General features: G+C 40.2%; 1 protein-coding gene and 2 pseudogenes across 1 annotated transcript in view; 2 read left to right on the forward strand and 1 right to left on the reverse strand.

The window, feature by feature from the left end:
- ODAD2 (outer dynein arm docking complex subunit 2) overlaps positions 1-20,154 on the forward strand; it is a 245,771-nt gene that overhangs the window by 126,331 nt on the left and 99,286 nt on the right. The window contains 1 exon segment of the mRNA XM_056107146.1: positions 12,896-13,010. Coding sequence (XP_055963121.1) covers positions 12,896-13,010 — 115 coding nt within the window.
- LOC130016883 (uncharacterized) lies at positions 11,841-11,927 on the reverse strand (annotated as a pseudogene).
- LOC130044050 (peptidyl-prolyl cis-trans isomerase NIMA-interacting 4-like) lies at positions 18,599-19,014 on the forward strand (annotated as a pseudogene).

Genomic DNA, 20,154 nt, shown 5'->3' on the forward strand with positions numbered 1-20,154 from the left:
CAGGGAAACCCTCTTTTACAAATTGTGCTGGCAAAACTGGATGACTACATGCAAAAAAATGGGCTCAGATCTCTGCCTTACTCCATGTACAAAAGTAAGATCTAAGTGGATTAAAGACCTCAACATCAGATCGGAATCTGTAAGGTACAGTGAGGAAAAAGTTGGCAAAACCCTCCATGACATAAAAGCTAATGTTGTCTTCAAAGATGTCACACCGCTGGCCAAGCAAATGAAAACAGAGATAGACAAATGGGACTATCTTAAACTAAGAAGCTTTTGCATCTCAAAAGAAACAGTGACCAAAATACAAAGACAGTCTACAGAATGGGAAAAGATATTTGCCAAATACACATCTGATAAGGGGTTAATGTCAAGGATATAGAAAGTACTGGTTGAACTCCACAAAAAAAAAAAAAAAACCATTCAACCCCATCAAAAAATGGGGAAATGAAATGAATAGAAACTTTCACAAAGAAGAAATCCGAATGGCTAAAAGGCACATGAGAAAATGCTCCACATCATTAATCATCAGGGAGATGCTGATCAGAACCACAATGAGATATCACTTCACACCACAGAGACTGGCCCATATCCACAAGAACAATAGCAACCGGTGCTGGCACAGATGTGGTGAGAAAGGGACCCTCCTTCACTGCTGGTGGGAATGCCAACTGGCTCCGCCCTTTTGGAAAACAGTATGGATGATTATCAAAAAAATAGAAATTGAGCTCCCATTTGATCCAGCAATACCACTCCTGGGAATATATCCCAGAGAGGCAAAAAAGTATAGCCGAAGTGACATCTGCAATTGTTTGTTCATTGCAGCACTCTTTACAATAGCCAGAATCTGGAAAAAACCTGAGTGCCCGAGAACAAATGACTGGTTTAAGAAACTTTGGTACATTTACACAATGGAGTACTATGTAGCTGTTAGAAAAGACGAAGTCACGAAATTTACACACAAGTGGTACTACATGGAAAGTTTCATGTTAAGCGAAATGAGTCAGAAAGAGCGGGATAGACCTAGAAAGATTGCATTCATCTGGGGAACATAAAGTAACAAAATAGGAGACTAACACCCAAGAAATCCCGAGATTAGTACCAAGAGGTTTACTCCATGGTTTGGAGGCCAACCATGCATGCTAGGGGAAAAGGCAGCTCAGATAGTGAAGGGAGCACCAGATAAAGGGTGTTGGGATGATCCTCCCAGGATGGGAGAAGCATGCTGTAAGTAGACTATAGATCGAACATGATTGCCACTCAATGCCTCTTCTGAAAACCACAACACCCAAAAGGAGAGAGAGAACAAAAGTGGCAGAGTGGGATGGGGGGTGATGGGGGATGGGAGGGATACTGGGATCCATGGTGGTGGGAAATGGGCACCGGTGTAGGGATGGGTATTTGATTATTGTATAATTGAAACCCAAGCACAAAAATGTGTAAGTCTGCAACTGTACCTCATGATGTCTCACTAGTAAAAAATGTTTTAATTAAAAAAAGTCAGAGTCACTTGGGATAGTAGATACATGTAGACTATAAACCCAATATGATGGCTGCTTGTTACCTGGATTGCAACCATAACACCCAAAAGGACAGAGAGAGTAAGAGGGATTGTGCCTACCATAGAGGCAGGAGGTGGAAGGGGCTGGTGAAGGGCTGGATACTGGGAACATGGGGGTGGAGAATGGCACTGGTGGAAGGATGGGTACTTAAACATTGTTTGATTGAAACACAATCATGAAAGTATGTAAATCTGTAAATGTATCTCACGATGATGCATTAATAAAATCAGAGTCAATTCTTTCAAACCCTGTTGATGCTTTACCCACTAATTTTATGTCATTCAATAATGTTCATTGCATCTTGACTATTGATTCCAGCTTAAGAAGCTACTTTCTTAGCTCATTTATGAGAAGGAGCTCTTTATCCATTAAACGTTGATCATGAAATCACAGCAATTCAGGCACATCCTCAGATTCCATTCTTAATTATATTTCTCTTGCTATGACTCCCACCCAGCTGCTTTCTCCACTGAAATCTTTAATATCTCAATGTCATTCATTAGGGTTAGATTAAACTTCTTCAAAACTCCTTTTACTCTTAATATTTTTTCATGGAATACGTTTTCTTTTTAATAGTAAAAACAATAAAGAGTAAAGGTAGATATTCATATTTTTTAAAAAGTTTTTATTTTATAAGTTAGTTCACAGTATTTGATTACATTTAATATTCAAACATCAATCTCACCACCATTACACCTTCCCACTACTACATTCAGATGTTTCCATACCAAGCCCCAACTCCTGTCCCAAAATACAACCGAAAGAATATGTTTTGTATTGTCTGTTATGAAGAACTACTGAACATGCTTACAAAAAAGTGTTCATATATAAAATAGTGTGAAGATTGTTCTATTTTGGCAGGAGCTATTAAGACATTCTATAGGATATCACTAACATGTTGTTAAAGTTTGGGTGATATGAGCTTTGGTATATATGTCTGAAAATAGGTATATATGCATATATATTTAAATATTTCCCTCTATTATTTTCATGGTCGCACAGTCCAGAAATATTTTCACTCATATGTGAGGCTCGGCCTGAGCGTGTGGGGAGCGGCCTGGAATGTGGCGGCAATTGGGTTGTGGAGGTTGGCTGCTGGGGCTGGATCTCTTGGTGTGGAGAAGGCTCTCACCCACCCGCCTCTGGGGCACCCTGATGTTACTCTTAATATTTTGATCTCATCCTTAAATTAATAAACTACTTCTGGCATCTAAAATGGTAAATCCATTTCAGCAGGTTCTCAATATGGTATTATACAGACTCTTTAGAAGGATGATTGTGTGACAGCTATAAATTTTGAAATACACTTCTCAACTAATAAGACTGTAAAAATGTCAATGTTACTCCTATAATCCACAGACAATAAATTGGATTTTGTGTTAGACATAAAAATCTTGATATTTTGTAATCCATCAGAAGTCTTTGCTAATGTGATGAGTTCCTGGGTCAATAAGTGGTAATATTTTGAAAGTCAATTCTTTTTCCTCAGCAATGTCTCAACAGTGATCTTTATAACTATGTAAACAGGGGCTGGAGAGATAGCACAGTACGTAGGGCATTGGACACAGCTGACGTGGGTTTGATTCCCAGGATCCCGTATGGTCCCCTGAGCACTGTCAGGAGTAGCTCCTGAGTGCAGAGCCAAGAGTAACCCCTGTGCATAACCCGGTGTGACCCAAAAAGCAAAAAAGTATTATGTAAACAGAGGTGCTATTTTATAGGCCTTGTATTTATATTTGTTTAAAGAAATGGGTGGGAGGAGTGTTTAGATGATCCACACTGATTTATTTTTAAAAAATCTGGAAATGTATATCCCCTGAGTGACCCCCACCCTAATGGTGAGTTGTATCCAGTATTGCACACTTAAATATTAAACATACTAATCTTAAACCATGCTTAAGACCACTCTCCACACCTTTGGACGAGCCTCATGCATTAAAGAACCAGCAGAGGAATCCAGGTGTGCGGGACCCGGGGCTGAGATCTCCAAGCCTCCTCGGATTGGGACTGGGTCTCCTCCACCCAGACCCCCATCTTTCTGTAGCTAGGTGCAACACCCACCAACTGCCCCGGCGGCCTGTTATACCATCAAGGGCCAAGGCCCAGGGACTATTAAAACCCAACTCCAGGAAGTTGGGTGAAGACCTCTTATTGTATAGTTCTCATTCTTGGAGAACTGACAGGCTACCAAGTGTATCCAGCCGGCATGACAGAGTCTGGCAAGCTCCCAATGGCATATTCGATATGCCAAAACCCAGTAACAAAGATGGCTCTCATTCCCTTGACCCTGAAGGAGTCTCCAATGTGGCACTTGCTAAAATCTCAGGGCTAGAATGAATGGAGACGTTACTGGTGCCTGATCGAGGAAACTGATGAATACAGGATGACAGTGATATAGTGATAAAAATCTAAATTTTATTGCTGCACTTGCATAAGAGTTGGAGAGACCTAGAGTTGAGAAACCGAAAAAATAGAGACCTAGGGAGCAGTGATAATGGTTTTCAGGGACATATGCAAATAGTAGGCTCTTTGAAGTTTATAAATGAAAACCTTCAATGTGAAGTGGGCAATATCTTTCTATTTATTTATTTTTTAAATATTTAAAAATTTTTTAAATTTTTTATTAGTGAAGCACTATGAGGCACAGTTGTAGACTTACAATTTTTTGTGCTTGGGTTTCAATTATACAATGATCAAATTCCCATCCCTCCACCAGTGCCCATTTTCCAACCACCATGGGTCCCAGTATTCCTCCTACCCCCCATTCCCCCATCTCACCCTGCCACTGTGGCAGGGCATTCACTTTTGTTCTCTCTCCCCTTTTGGGTGTTGTGCTTTACAGAAGAGGCATTGAGTGGCAATCATGTTAGATCTATAGCCTACTTACCAAATTCTCCCATCCTGGGAGGATCATCCCAACACCCTTTATTTGGTTCTCCCTTCTCTATCTGAGCTGCCTTTTCCCCTAGCATGTGTGGCTGGCCTCCAAGCCATGGAGTAAACCTCCTGGTACTAATCTCGGGATTTCTTGGGTGCTAGTCTCCTATTTTGTTACTTTATGTTCCCCAGATGAATGCAATCTTTCTAGGTCTATCCCGCTCTTTCTGACTCATTTCGCTTAACATGAAACTTTCCATGTAGTACCACTTGTGTGTAAATTTCGTGACTTCGTCTTTTCTAACAGCTACATAGTACTCCATTGTGTAAATGTACCAAAGTTTCTTAAACCAGTCATTTATTCTTGGGCACTCAGGTTTTTTCCAGATTCTGGCTATTGTACAGAGTGCTGCAATGAACAAACAACTGCAGATGTCACTTCGACTATACTTTTTTGCTTCTCTGGGATATATTCCCAGAAGTGGTATTTCTAGTTCAAATGGGAGCTCAATTTCGAATTTTTTGAGAATTGTCCACACTGTTTTCATAAAGGGCAGAGCCAGTTGTCATTCCCCCCAGCAGTGAAGGAGGGTCCCTTTCTCTCCACATCTGTGCCAGCACTGGTTGCTTTTGTTCTTTTGGATGCGGGCCAGTTTCTGTGGTGTGAGATGATATCTCATTGTTGTTTTGATCTGCATCTCCCTGATGATTAGTGATATAGAGCATTTTCTCTTTCGCCTTTTTGCCATTCGGATTTCATCTTTGAGAAAGTTTCTGTTCATTGTTTGCCCCAGTTTTTGATGGGGTTGGATGTTTTCTTCTTGTGGAGTTCAACCAGTACTTTGTATGTCCTTGATATCAACCCTTTGTCAGATGTGCATTCAGTGAATATCCTTTCCCATTCTGTAGACTGTCTTTGTATTTTGGTCACTGTTTCTTTTGAGGTGCAGAAGCTTCTTAGTATAATATAGTCCCATTTGTCTATCTCTGTTTTCACTTGCTTTGTCAGTGGCATGACATCTTTGAAGATACTGTTCCCTTCAATGTCGTGGAGGATTTTGCCAACTTTGTCTTCAATATACCTTATGGATTCCGGTCTGATGTTGAGGGCTTTAATCCACTTTGATCTTACTTTTGTACATGGCGTTAGGCAGAGATCTGAGCCCACTTTTTTTGCATGTAGCCATCCAGTTTTGCCAGCACAAGTTGTTAAAGAGGATTTGCTTGCTCCAGCTTATTTTTCTTGCCCCCTTATCGAAGTTTAGATGATCGTATGCTTGTGGGGAGATGTCAGTATATTCAACCCTGTTCCATTGGTCTACAGCTCTGCATTTGTTCAAGTACCATGCTGTTTTACTTATTACTACTTTGTAGTAGAGTTTGAAGTTTTAGGGAGGTTGATTCCTCCCATTTTCTTTTCCCCAAGAATTGCTTTAGCTATTTGTGGCGGCTTAACTGTTCCATACAAATTTCAGGAGTGTCTGCTCCATTGCTTTGAAGAATGTCATGGGTATCCTAATAGGGATCACATTGAATTTGTACAGTGCTTTCGAAAGTATTGCCATTTTGACCATGTTAATTCTCCCAATCCATGAACAGGGGATATTTTTCCATTTCCTTGTGTCCTCTTTTATTTCCTGAAGTAGCATATTGTAGTTTTCTTTGTACAGGTCCTTTACTTCCTTAGTTCAGCTGATGCCTAGATACTTGATTTTCTGAGGCACAATTGTGAACAGGAATGTTTTCTTCATGTCACTTTCTTCTCTTTCACTATTCACGTATAGGAAAGCCATGGACTTTTGGGTATTGATTTTATAGCCTGTCACTTTACTATACAAGTCTATTGTTTCTAGGAGTTTCTTGGTAGATGTTTTAGGGTTCTCTAAGTATAGTATCATATCATCTGCAAATAGTAAGAGTTTGATTTCTTCCTTTCCTACCTGGATGCCCTTAATATCTTTTTGTTGACTAAACGCTTTTGCAAGTACTTCTAGTACTATATTGAATAGTATAGGGAGAAGGCCCTCAGTTTTTCCCCATTGAGGATGATGCTTGCTGTAGGCTTGTGGTACATGGCTTTAACTATATTGAGGAAAGTACCCTCTATCCCAGATTTGGCGAGGGTTTTCATCATAAACGAGTGCAGGATCTTGTCAAATGCTTACACTGCATCTATTGATATGACCATATGATTTTTATCTTTCCTTTAGTTGATATGATGGATTATGTTGATTCATTTCCAAATGTTAAACCATCCTTGCATCCCCAGGAGGAATCCCACTTGTCATGGTGTATGATCTTTTTGACGAGTTTTTGAATTCTATTTTCTAGTATTTTGTTGAGAATCTTGGCATCTGTGTTCACCAGGGATATCGGCCTGTAGTTTTCCTTTCTTGTGGTGAATTTGTTTCTTTTTGGTATTAGAGAGATATGGGCTTCAGAGAAACTGTTTGGGAGAGTTTCTGTTTTTTCAATTTCCTGGAAAAGCTTGAGAAGAACTGGCAATATGTCCTCTTTAAATGTTTGGAAAAATTCGCTAGTGAATCCATCTGGACCTGGGCTTTTGTTTTTGGGAAGACTTTTGATTACAGTTTCAATTCCTTGTTGTCAATAGGTCTATTCAGGTACTCTATATCTTATTGACTCAGCTTAGGGAGATGATAGGAATCCAGGAATTTATCAATTTCTTCTAGGTTCTCTTGTTTCATGGCATACAGACTTTCAAAGTAGTCTCTGATGGTCTTTTGAATTTCTTTGGTTTCTGTTGTGATATTCCCATTTTTATTTCTGATTCGGTTTATTACGGTTCTCTCTCTCGCTCTGTTTCTTTATTAGTGTTGCTAGTGTTTTATCTATCTTATATATTTTTCTCGAAAAACCAGCTCTTGGTTTCATTGATCTTTCAGATTGTTTCTTTGGTTTCCATGTTGTTGATTTCTGCTCTAAGTTTTATGATCTCTTTCCTTTTGCCTCTTTTGGGCTCCTTCTGTTGATCCTAATCTAAGATCTTGAACTGTGAAGTCAAGTTGTTTATGTGCATCCTTTATTCTGTCCTGAGATATGCTTGCAGAGCTATAATTTTTCCCCTTAATATGACTTTAGCTGCATCCCATAAGTTCTGGTAGCTTGTGTCTTCATTCACATTTGTTTCCAAGTATCTTTTGATTTTGTCCTTCACTTCCTTCCTGATCCACTCATTGTTCAGCATTGAGTTGTTTAATTTCCAGCTGTTTGATTTGGTTCTTTGTGTCTGTGTGTCATTCACTTCTATTCTCAATGCATCATGGTCTGAAAAGATTGTTGATACTATTTCTATCTTCCTGATTATATTGAGGTATGTTTTGTGGCATAGCACATGGTCTATTTTGGAAAACGTTCCGTGCACACTGGAGAAGAATGTGTATTCTTTCTTTTTGGGGTGTAAAGCCCTGTATAGGTCTATAAGCCCTTTCTCTTCTATTTCTTCTTTCAAAGCCAATGTTTCCTTGCTAAGGTTTGTTCTTGTTGATCTATCCATAGGTTATAAGGTGATGTTGAAGTCTCCAGCCACTATTGTGTCGCTAGCCATGTTCTCCTGAATATTTGTTAGGAGTGTTTTAAATATTTAGATGTTCCCTCATTAGGTGCATATACATTTAAGAGTGTGATTTCTTCCTGTTGTATGTATCCCTTGATGAAGAGAAAATAGCCTTCTCTGTCCCTTCTAATCTTTTTCAACCTGAAAATAATGTTGTCGGACACGAGTATGGCCACCCCAGCCTTTTTGAGGGAACTGTTTGCTTGCAGGATTATTTTCCATCCTTTCACTTTGAGTCTCTTTTTGCTCTGACTGTTGAGATGAGTTTCTTGTAGGCAACAGAATGTTGGGTTCTGTCTCTGAATCCATTTTGCCACTATGTGTCTCTTAATTTGTGAATTTAGACCATTGACGTTGAGAGAGATTATTGTTATGGGGTTTTATGTAATCTTACTGGAAGGGTCTGTTGTGCTTGTAGGGTTTGTCTTGTCTTATAGTAGCCCCTTTGACCTTTGTTTGGGTTTGGTTTTGAGTGTATAAAGTTCTTGAGCTGCTGTTTATCTAGAAAATAGTGTACATTCCTTCGATTTTGAGTGAGAGTTTAGCTGGATATAGTATTCTTGGTGAAGCATTCACTTCAGTGAGTTTTTCACTATATCCCGCCATTGCCTTAGGGCTTGGAGGGTTTCCTTTGATAGGTCTGCTGTGAATCTAAGGGGTGCTCCTTTGTATGTGATTTCCTTCTTTGACCTGGGTGCTTGCAGTATTGTGTCTCTATCGGCAGCATCGATCATTCTAACTCTGATATGTCTTGGAGTGTTTTTGTTAGGGTCTCTTTTAGCTGGCACCCTTCGGGCTTCTTGAACCTGAAAGGCTGCCTTGTCGAGCTCTGGGAATTTTTCAGCAATGATTTGTTTAACCGTGCTTTTTCCATTGGGATTGTTTTTCCTGAGTTTCTGGTAGTCCAATTATTCTAATGTTGTTCCTCTTGGAATCATCTCCTAGGACTCTTATTCTCTCTAGAGCTATTTTGAGGTCCCTTGCCATTGTTTGTTGTTGCCTGTTGGCTTGGTGCAGCTAATCTTCTAGCTCACTGATTCTGTCTTCAGCTGCGGTCATTCTACTGTTGAGGGCACAGACTGAGTTTTTTATTTCATCTACGGAATCTTTTATTCGTGACATTTCTGCTCTCATTTCCTTTTGTAATTTGTAGTTAGTTTCTGTCATGTTACTGGACATCTGTCTGACTGTTTCATTCAGTTCATTGAACATCTTCATGACTTCATATCTGAATTCTTTGTCAGAGAGGTCCCTTAGGTGAGCAGCACCTACAGAGACTTCTGGATTCTTTTCGTCGTCCTCCCCATGTGGTGGGGATTTGCATTGTTTCTTCATGTTGGTGTGCAGGAATGGGGCCTAGGTACCTTGGTATGGCTAAACTACATGCGGCCGCATAAGCAACCGCTTGCTGAAAATTAGGCCATGCCCACTTCCACAGAAGTCACACCCACTTCTGAAAAGGCCACGCCCTCACGGGTACCTGGTTGTGTGTAATGGTAGTAAAGACTGGGTGAGGGAGGAGACCAGCACAGCTTGGGGGACGAAGAGGAAGTGGCAGAGGCTCAGGGCTGCTTTTCTCCCAGGTTCTGAGAGGATGCTTGGGGGGCTTGCAGGGAGAAAGCCAAGTCCCGGGTTCGAGTACCGGTGGGTAAACTGACTTGGGTAAGGCTGTGCCCAAAATAGTGGCAATTAACCCATCAGAAGAGCTGAAGCAGCAACATCAGAGAGTGTGAAGGAGGTTGGCAGGGCATACAGAAAGACTTGACGTGCCAGGACTCTTACACACAACTGATTTGGGTTCAATTCCCAGCCTCCCTATTGTCCCCTGAGCACGACCAGGAGTAATTCCTTAGTGCAGAGTCAGGAGTAACCCGAGTATTGCTGGGTATGACCCTGGGTGGTGGGGAATACCAGTACAGCTTGGGAGATGAAGAGGAAGAGGCAGAGGCTCAGGGCTGCTTTTCTACTAGCGTCTGAGAGGGCTTGCAGGGAGAGTTCCAAGTCCCAGGTTCAAATACTGGCAGATAAACTGACCTGAGTGGTGGAGAAGACTAATATCTTTCTTTACAGATTCCATAAAGTGAGAGTTAAAACTTTATTAACTCTCATCATGATATTGACATAAAATCTTCAGTGTTGGAGAGGGCATTTTGTTAAACTGTGAATTAGAATACTTTGTTAATATTAATTTTTAACTAAAAGTCTTAACTTTTTTTTTTGTGAGTCATAAAGTGTTTTTTTTTTTTTATTTATTTATTGAATCACTGTGGGAAAGGTTACAAAGCTTTCAGGTTTAGGTCTCAGTCATGCAAATATCAAACACATTTCCCTTTACCAATACTTATTTTTTACCATGAAGAACCCCAATAAAACCCCACCCCCCACCCCTCCCAGTCCCTGTGAGGCAGATGAATTCTAGTTAACACTCTATCTGCTTTGATTAGATTCACTGTTTCAATAAAAGATTCACCACTATTATTTAGAGTTTACCCCCCTCCCCAAATCAGACATGCTGAAAAAGCATTGTGAAGTGATTTTCTTCCTACAACTGGGTTCAAGAATTAAATGTTGGTTTTGGATTTCTGCTATTTTACCTATTGACCCTGGAAGTATTTCTACTGAAAGTCAGATAGTTAAGAAATTGGTTTCTGTGTTCTGGAGTCGTGGCCGTGCTGGAGAGCCGCTCATGGGGGGCAACTGGTGACCTCGGTAGGGCGTGAAGGACGGACCGGAACGCCCCCCTTCCCATGAGGTTTTAGTCGCCCCCACACCCTCGGCTCATACCTGCTGTCCACAAGACTCCCATGTGGCCGCCATCTTTCTTTCCAGAGAGGAGAGGGCGAATGGGGCAACACCCTTTCCCCTCCGGACAGACATGATGGCCTGGATTAACGCATAGTCCTTTCACTTTTCTGCTCCAAGCTGCCGGGTTCTGCATTAAGTCCTTGTGCTTCTGGGGCCGTGGCTGTGCTGGAGAGCCACTCGCGGGGGGCAACTGGTGACCTCGGTAGGGCGTGAAGGATGGACCGGAACACCCCCCTTCCCATGAGGTTTTGGTCGCCCCCACACCCCCGGCTCATACCTGCTGTCCACAAGGCTCCCATGTGGCCGCCATCTTTCTTTCCAGAGGGAGGAGGGCGGAAGGGAGCAACACCCTTTCCCCTCCGGCAGACTTGATGGCCTGGATTAACGCATAGTCCATTCACTTTTCTGCTCCAAGCTGCCGGGTTCTGCATTAAGTCCTTGTGCTTCTAGGGCTGTGGCCGTGCTGGAGAGCCGCTCGTGGGGGGCAACTGGTGACCTCGGTAGGGCATGAAGGACAGACCGGAATGCCCCCCTTCCCATGAGGTTTTAGTCGCCCCCACACCCCCAGCTCATACCTGCTGTCCACAAGGCTCCCATGCGGCTGCCATCTTTCTTTCCAGAGAAGAGAGGGCGAATGGGACAACACCCTTTCCCCTCTGGGCAGAAAAAGTCTTAACTTTTAAAATTAAATTTAGTATTCAGAACTTACTCCTGGCTCTGTACTCAGGCGTCAATCCTGACGGTGCGTGGGGGGTTATATGTGGTGCCCGGGATTGAACTCAGATCACCTATGTACCAGGCATATGCCTAATCCATTGTACTCTTTCTCCAGCCCTTTAAAGTCATTTTTAAGAGTAGTTTATATCTTTCTATAAGCCTTACCAATTGTTCTATAAGTTTTCATAAAACTGATATACTACCTGGAACCTTGAAATGAGTAATACTATTTTTTGGCGAACTCATCTCAGATAATCAAGAAATGTAATTGTTTATATTTATATGGCCATGCCAGAATTTGAATAGCATTTTGAGCTAGTAGTATTTCTTCTACCTATGGCTAATTTCTAGTAACATACTATAGAAATGATCCCTGAAAGTATAGTCCAACATGTATTTAACTCAGCCTGAAATTTAAAAAAATCAAAATAATTTTGATGCGCTTTATCTTTACTTCATCTGCATTGAGTTGAAGATGTCTTCAAACAAAGCCATGTTTGAAAAGCATATTAAGTTTTTCTTGGCCATTTTTTTCTGCTGCACATTGTCAGTGGACCTTAATGCAAGGTTATGCTCCATACACTGATTGATATATAAACAGAATACAGATGGTGTAGAGATGATTCTGATGATAATTCATTTTTCAGCTAGTCATGGAGAAATTTTGATTATAGTGTGTTTAAGTAATTATAACACAGCCTGCAATGGCACACATGGAAAACAAGTTCATGTTGTTCATGTGCAACAAAGGATGCAGTGTAATGTAATGATTTTAATTCCTAATGCTAGATTAGGGCTGGAGGAGTTTAAAATATGTCATGCAGTAAGGTAAGTCAATTAAACATAGACCAAATAAAAAAGGGAATGACACAGTTTTGAGGCACAAATATTTGTTTTGGAAAGTATTTAGATGTTGCCTGATGAAAGAAGCCAGTATTTTTACATTTGAGTAATAGTCTGTGTACAGCTTATTAAAAAATTACATGACTTAGTTTTAAGTTTATGTGAATTACCATTATTGTGAAGCTTATTTTCTGTGTCATGAATTAAAAACTGAAATGAGTGACTTTAATGATTCATAAGCCCGTTTTATTCTTGCTTTGATAGAGTTTTGTTAAAATCAAACATCCAAATAGTAACCTCACCAGTTCACATGGTGATCATTTGCCATAGGTGCAAATATCACAATGTTTAATGCCTCCTTTGAAACTAGTATGTCAATTATGCCTGAAATGTCTAAGCAAAGTGTCAAAAGGGGGAAACAGTAATGAGAAGATCGTGACTAGAGGAGTCTATTACGTTTTCATCTTTCATATTCTTTGCAGTTGATGCCACTATTTTTTTTGTTTTGTAATAGGATCATCGATCGTTTGGATGGAGTGCGTTTGTTGTGGTCACTGCTGAAAAATACTCACCCAGATGTGAAGTCCAGTGCAGCCTGGGCTCTCTGTCCCTGCATCGAAAATGCAAAGGTAAGATACGCTGCAAGGCAAAGCATACTAGAGCTCCTAATCATATATAAAAATTAGCGCCAAAGGAACTCATTTTGAATTATTTCAGTCAGATTTATCTGGTCGGGAAAATACTGAAGATGTGTGTCAAAATGATTTTTTGAGCAAAACTTTCCCTGATTTAAAATGGCAAAAGGTGGGTTGGAGATATCGCTTGATAGATTGAGCACTTGCTCGGCATGCAGGAGGCCTGTGTTCTCTCCCCGGCACTGCAAGTTTCCCTGAGCACTGCAGGTCTTCCTCTGAGCACAGAGACAGGAGTGACATCTGAGAACTTCTGGGTGTGTGACCCTTGGACCATAAAAGCTTTTCAGCCTGTTACAATTTATTTTTTCCCGAGATCTGTAAATTTTCTTTTCAGATCCTATTGCTGGAACTATTATTTATTGAATATTTTGAGCTATAAGAGTTTATCCCATTAATAAATTTAACATGACTTTTAAATGTTACCCGAAATATTTGTGACTTGAAATATTTTTTGTAAAATATAAAATATGCCATATGCTAAAAAGAAAAAAAATTTGTAAAAATCTGATAAATAGAGTTGTTTATAAGGAAATTAAACAAAGTACTCAAATAGCAAAGAATTGGAAAATGTACAACCGGATGATGATAGTCATAGCATGTCATACAATGCAGCAGTGGAAAATAAATGCATTTCAGCAATGTCTATATCAAAATAGATATAATTTACAAACATTGTGTTGAATGAAAACAATTTTCAGAACTAGATATACAGTGTAATGCATGTTATATCAATTTCAAATTATTTTTCAAAGGCAAAATTTAAATGGTATTAATTAGAGATCAAAGAAAGAAGCCCATTAGGGAAAATTGCTATGCATCATGGTAGAAAAACATCATAGGCTACTTGAATGAATTATCCTAGTCTTTATTTTAAAAATATGAACTCTAAAAACACCAAGTAATTTAGGAAGATTAATGATACTAAATAGACAAACAAGTTGCCTGGCAGGTAGAGAAATGTAGTGGGAGGGGAGGGTACCTTGGAATATTGGTGGAAGGAATCAGGCACTTTGGTAGTGGGTATGGTGTTGGAATGACATATGCATGAAGCTATCATTAACAGTATAATCATGGAAAGGGAAAAAGGAGACAAGCAAATATTAATAAGTAGTACTCACTGGGTCTGTAGAAATAGTATTTCATGTAGGTTGCTTGCCTTGCATGTGGCTGACCTGAGTTCAGTCTCCAGCATTCCAGATGGTCCCCTGAGTTCACCAGGAGTGATTCCTGAGTGCAGAGCCAGGAGTAAACCCTGAGCACTGCCAGGTGTGCTCCTGCAAAACAAAATGTAAGGTAAAGGTAAAGGTAAAGGCCCTCCCGTTGATCGTCGATTTGCTCGAGCGGGCCCAGTAACGTCTCCATTGGAGACTTTGTTGTTACTGTGTCTGGCATATCAAATACTCTTCGGTAGCTTGCCGGGCTCTCCGAGAGGGGCGGAGGAATTGAACTCGAGTCGGCCATGTTGACCGCTTGTAAGGCGAACGCCCTACCCGCTGTGCTATCGCTCCAAAATGAATAATAAATAAATTGGACTCACTGAAAAGAAAAGAACTGTTGTAAGAAATGTAATGTAATATTATGTCCAGAGTAGATCAAGAGGTAGTCATGGAATTTAAAATTATTACCTGTGGAGACTGTAACAACAGTACAGTGGGTAGGGTACTTGCCTTGCATGCAGCCAACTCGGGTTCAATCCCTGGCACTCCATTTGGTTCCCCAAACCTCCTTGGAGTAATTCCTGAGCACAGAGCCAGGAGGAAGCCCTGAATATCACTAGGTGTGGCCCCGAAACAAAAATATTACTTGTCAAGCACTGAATTTAACAGTGGAGACATATAACTAATGTGGACGTAACAACATCCAGAAGATAAAAATCTAATAAGTAACTAAGATGTACATTGAAAGTAAAAACTGGGAATGTGAATAAACAGGGGGAAAAGTAAGTGAAGGGAAGATGTATTTTTATTAAAAAGGAATATTTCTGTATTAATTGAAGAAAGAATTCAGACTTCATGTTGAGAAGATCTACTTCATTCCAAACAGGAAAAGTTGTTATCTACCCCTAGACCCAAACTCAAATTCAGTGGGTGTTAGGAGAGAATTCTGAAATGCAGAATGAAGGTGGTGTGAGTCTGGGGCAGAGGGAAGACAGAAGGTGTTCAGCGAAAAGAGAAGGATGAAAACAAAGAAAAGGCTGAGGAGTGCTGAGGTCATCAGGAGAGTGCTTTCTGGACAGCCAAGGAAGTACCCAAAGGCAACGAGGGAGGGAGTCTTCAACCAAATCACAGCCCTAAATGCACAAATGCTTTTGAAACTGGGAAAGAAGATCTTTAATATGGACATGAAATGATCATTGCTCAAAGACAGTTCAGGCTGAGAAATGAGAATGTGAGCCAGATGACACAAAGAAGAGAAATTAATTAAGGGATGGAGAAGAGAGATAAAGAGAATTAATATATCTTCCTCAAGGCTTAGCTGTTAAGAGGAGACAGCATAATATCCAGATGGCAATCCAAATGTTGAAAATTGAAAATATCACAAAGGCATAAGCGGTCAAAGGGGGGAGACCAGTAGGGAGAGGTGAGGCTCTCACTGTTCCTTCATTTGATGAGAAATGTGCTCCAAGTAGTGTTAAATACTTTCAGTGCATCAAGCAAACGGACAGTTGTAGAATGCATGAATCCTAAGCGTATCTATGGATAACAAAGTCAAGAGAACTTCTAGAGGGGAAAAAAACTGAGAAAAGGCAGCCTCTCCTTTTGTCTGTGTAAACATACCCATACCACAAATACATAGCCTGTCCTGACTTCAGAAATGAGAAGGTTATCAAGGGGACCTTATTTAGGACACTTTTTTTGGTGAATTTCAAACAGTAAAGGCAGGCTACTTGTTCTAACAGAGTAAGTGAGTTTTGACTGGCTAATTCAGCAATGATAAGTAGGTTTTCTGATTAGTTAGAATAGAAGACATTTTCACATACTAAGTATGCAAGTATCAAAATTTGAATATATGAACATCAGAAAATATACTTGTTGCAGCTAAATTCACAGTGAAATGCATCTAAATGCAGTGAATATTTATAGATGCAAATAGTAAATAAGAAGTACACATAACTTTTAAAAAATTCATTTGGATATGTAAATAAAATTTTTGAATGCTATTTGTCTTTTATAGGTCTGCCCCTGGAAAGAGGAAAGAGAAAAATTTAATGTATTTATTTAGAAAATATCTTGATTTGCAATATTCTTCTCTTTTTGAAAAATTGTTTTACAGGATCACATGATAAATATTTTGTGGGTCTCCCTCCTGTTCTAGAACAAAAATGTTTTGTTCTAAGGCAGGTATCTCAAGAGTAGCATATATAAAAGGTCGTGTGCTCAAAAAGGAGAGAGGAAATGAGAGGGAACATCCCGTTGTTCATTGATTTGCTCAAGCGGGCCCAGTAACGTCTCCATCGTGAGACTTCTTATTACTCTGTTTGGCATATCAAATACGTCACGGGTAGCTTGCCAGGCTCTGCCATGCCAGCGAGATACTCTTGTTAGCTTGCCGGGCTCTCCGAGAGGGGTGGAGGAATCAAACTCAGGTCAGCCTGGTTGGAAATAATTGTGCTATCGCTCCAGCCCTCCCAAGTCTATAATATCGAAAAATGCAAAGCTGTTTTCTTTTTTTAAATTGAATCACCATCAGATTCAGTTACAAAGCTTTCATGACTGAGTTACAGTCATACAATGATCAAACACCTATCCCTTCACCAGTGTGCATTTCCCCCACCAGTGTCCCCAGTAGCCACCCCCACTCCATCCCACCCCCTGCCTTTGTGGCAGGCACATTTCTTCTTACTGTCTCTCTCTACTTTTGGTCATCATGTTTTGTGATACAGATACTGAGACGCTATCATGTTTTGTCCTTTATCTACTTTTAGCACACATCTCCCATCCAGAGCAATCTTTCCAACCATCATTGACTTAGTGGTCCCTTCTCTGTCCTAGCTGACTTCTCCCCCAGCTTATGAGGCAGGCTTCCAAACCGCAGAGCAAACACTTGTCTCTACTGTCCTTTGGTGTTAGTGTCATGTTATTTTATATGCCATAGGAAAGCTGTTTTATAAAATCAAATGCTGTAAGGAATCGTTAACCCTAAGAATAATTTAAGATTCCATGTGATTACCTGTTATGTAAATTTTAGAAAATAAAGTAAAAATTTTGTTTCTTCCTGCAATAAAATGTTTCTCATTATAAATAAGAGCCATTGAAATATGACCTATAATTTCAGCACTTGGAGATGATTGCTATTGAGTTGATATGCTTGTCATCTCTCCCTTTAATAATGAATTGTGAATATTTCTCTGGGTCTATATGTGTCTTATGCCCTTGTATAACTTTACTTGCTACACAACATTTTGTATGGCTGTCACAATTTCTAACTAAATTTCCAGTGTTAAATAAGTATGAGGTTAGTAAAACGATTTATTTGCACTTTTCTAAAATCTCCTCATATAGATACCTCTGACCTATTGATAGACATTTGAGCTTGGTTGCACAGTGCTGATCCTACAGTTTTTATGAAATAATTAAGAAATACGATCCCAGAGATTAATTTGGCCAGAGGCTTTCTTCTGAGCTAAAATTAGCATTCCTAGAGTTGTTCCTCCTTTAGGACTACTCCTTACTCTGCGTTTAAATATACTGGGTAGAGCAGATTACATTGCACTCACCCAACTTTCTCCATACCGTACTGTCATTCTGCTACTTTCAGCAAATCAAAAATAATCTGCGCGGAGGATGTGGCTTAGTGTTAGAGCACAATGCCTTGCATGTGTAAATTCTTTTTTTTTTGTACTTTCATTATTATTTTTTATTGAATCACTGTAAGATACAGTTACAAAGCTTTCATGCTTGTGTTTCAGTCATAGAATTATTGAATGCCCATCCCTCCTCAATGCACGTTTTCTACCAACTGGGTACCTGAGAGTAGACAACTGGTTAAAGAAACTTTGGTACATCTAAACAATGGAATACTTGCCGCTGTTATAAAAGGATGAAGTAATGAACTTTTCATATAAGTAGATTGACCTGGAAAGTATCATGCTAAGTGAAATGAGTCAGAAAGAGAGGTACAGACATAGAATGACTGTAATAATTTATGGAATATAAAATGGCATCTGTGAGTTCTTAGGTGTGATTCCTGAGCACACTATAGCCCCACACCGACATACACATAGATAACCCATTGTCTTTCTCTCATAGATTGTCTCATTTTCTGCACAGTCATATCTTTAGCCTGTGATGAAATACAAGTCTTCAGAAATATTTCATTGCTTGCTCCAGGTTGTGTAACTACTGTGGAGTCTGAATTAACCTATGGACTCAGTTCTAGCACTATTTCTGATGCTTTGTCACTTCAATCAGCCACTTTCCACACATGAATAAGCAAATTCCTAGAGCTCCTTCCATAACCTAGGAAGTTTTCTTTGTGAAGGAAGTATCGATTGCTCTTCAAAATATAAATACAGGGGAGAATTTACCGGCAAATTTCGGGGATGCCTCCCAAAGGAAAAAGTGGTTCCAGAAAAGCAGGGAAAGGAGGAGGAGCCTGTGGGAGTGACAGTGCTGACAAGAAGGTTCAGGGTCCCAAAGGTGGTGGCAATGCAGTAAAGGTCAGACACATTATATGTGAAAAACATGGAAGAATCATGGAAGCCATGGAAAAGTTAAAGTCTGGAATTCGATTCAATTAAGTGGCTACACAATATAGTGAAGATAAAGCCAAGCAAGGGGGAGACTTGGGTTGGACGACCAGAGGGTCCATGGTGGGACTATTTCAAGAAGCAGCATTTGCCTTGCCTGTGAGTGCGCTGGGTAAGCCCGTGTTTACAGACCCTCTAGTTAAGACAAAATTTGGTTACCATATTATTATGGTTGAAGGGAGAAAATAAAGTTGTTTGAAAAGTTTAAAAATATATATATAAGTACAGGGGGGTGGCAGCATACCCAAAAAACAGACCCAGAGAATTGCAAAATCACCCACCCAATTGGCCAAGGTGTCCCCCAGCACCCAGGCCAGAGGAACCCTGGCAAGCATTAGGACAGCAACAGAAATGGGACTTTAATTTAGCTCGGCACCGACGCAGCAAACTTTCTCATAGGTACTGGGTAGTGGTGGGGGACGTGGCAGCCACACAGTTATTTTCCCCCATCTCAGTGCCCTGGACTCATCTCAATTTTCATTACCTAATTCTGAGGAGAATATCCTGGCTATCCCAATTACATTAGAACAGTAGTCCAGTAGCCTATTCCAATCTCACCAAAATAATGGTAAAAACAAGAAACTGAACAAGCCTAATATAAAAGAACATACCCTCTGAAGCTTCGGTAGAGGCCTCACATAAGTCACAGAGGAGCACCAACGAGGAAGGTAGTATTCAAGAAGGGTAAAAGGTGACCACCATTGACCAAGCTCATCCAGAATCATTTCTCACAGCAAGTGTGGTACACTGATAGTGAACTGGAGGGTCCCACCACCTTACTACCACAACAACATGAAGAAACAGCACAAATCCCCACCACAAGGAGTGGATGAAGAAAAGAGTCCAGAAGCCTCAACAAGGAGGGATGACCCACAAATACAATCTCTCCGTTAAAGAATTTAGAGATGAAATGCTGAGGATTATCTATGAACTCAAAGAAACAGGTGGAACAGACATCCAGTAAATTAAAGGAGGACATGAAAGAAACAGTGGAAAGGACAGCCAAGAAAATACAGAAAGAAATAAAAGCAGAAATAAGAAAGCTACAAACAGAAGTGTCACTAATAAAGGACTCAGTAGATGAAATAAAAAACTCAGTGGATGCCCTCAACAGTAGAAAGACTACACAGCTGAAGACAGAATCAGTGAGCTTGAAGATGAGCTGCAGAAAGCATACAGGCAAAAACATACAATGGAAAAAGACTTCAAAATAGCTCTAGGGTGAGTCAGAGACCTAGGGGATGAACTCAAGAGGAACAACATAAGAATCACTGGAGTACCAGAAGGACAGGGAAGTTAAAGATATCATTGCCAAGACATTCCCAGAGC

The sequence above is a fragment of the Sorex fumeus genome, unplaced genomic scaffold, assembly GCF_029834395.1.
Source record: "Sorex fumeus unplaced genomic scaffold, SorFum_2.1 ptg000007l, whole genome shotgun sequence".
NCBI lineage: Eukaryota > Metazoa > Chordata > Mammalia > Eulipotyphla > Soricidae > Sorex > Sorex fumeus.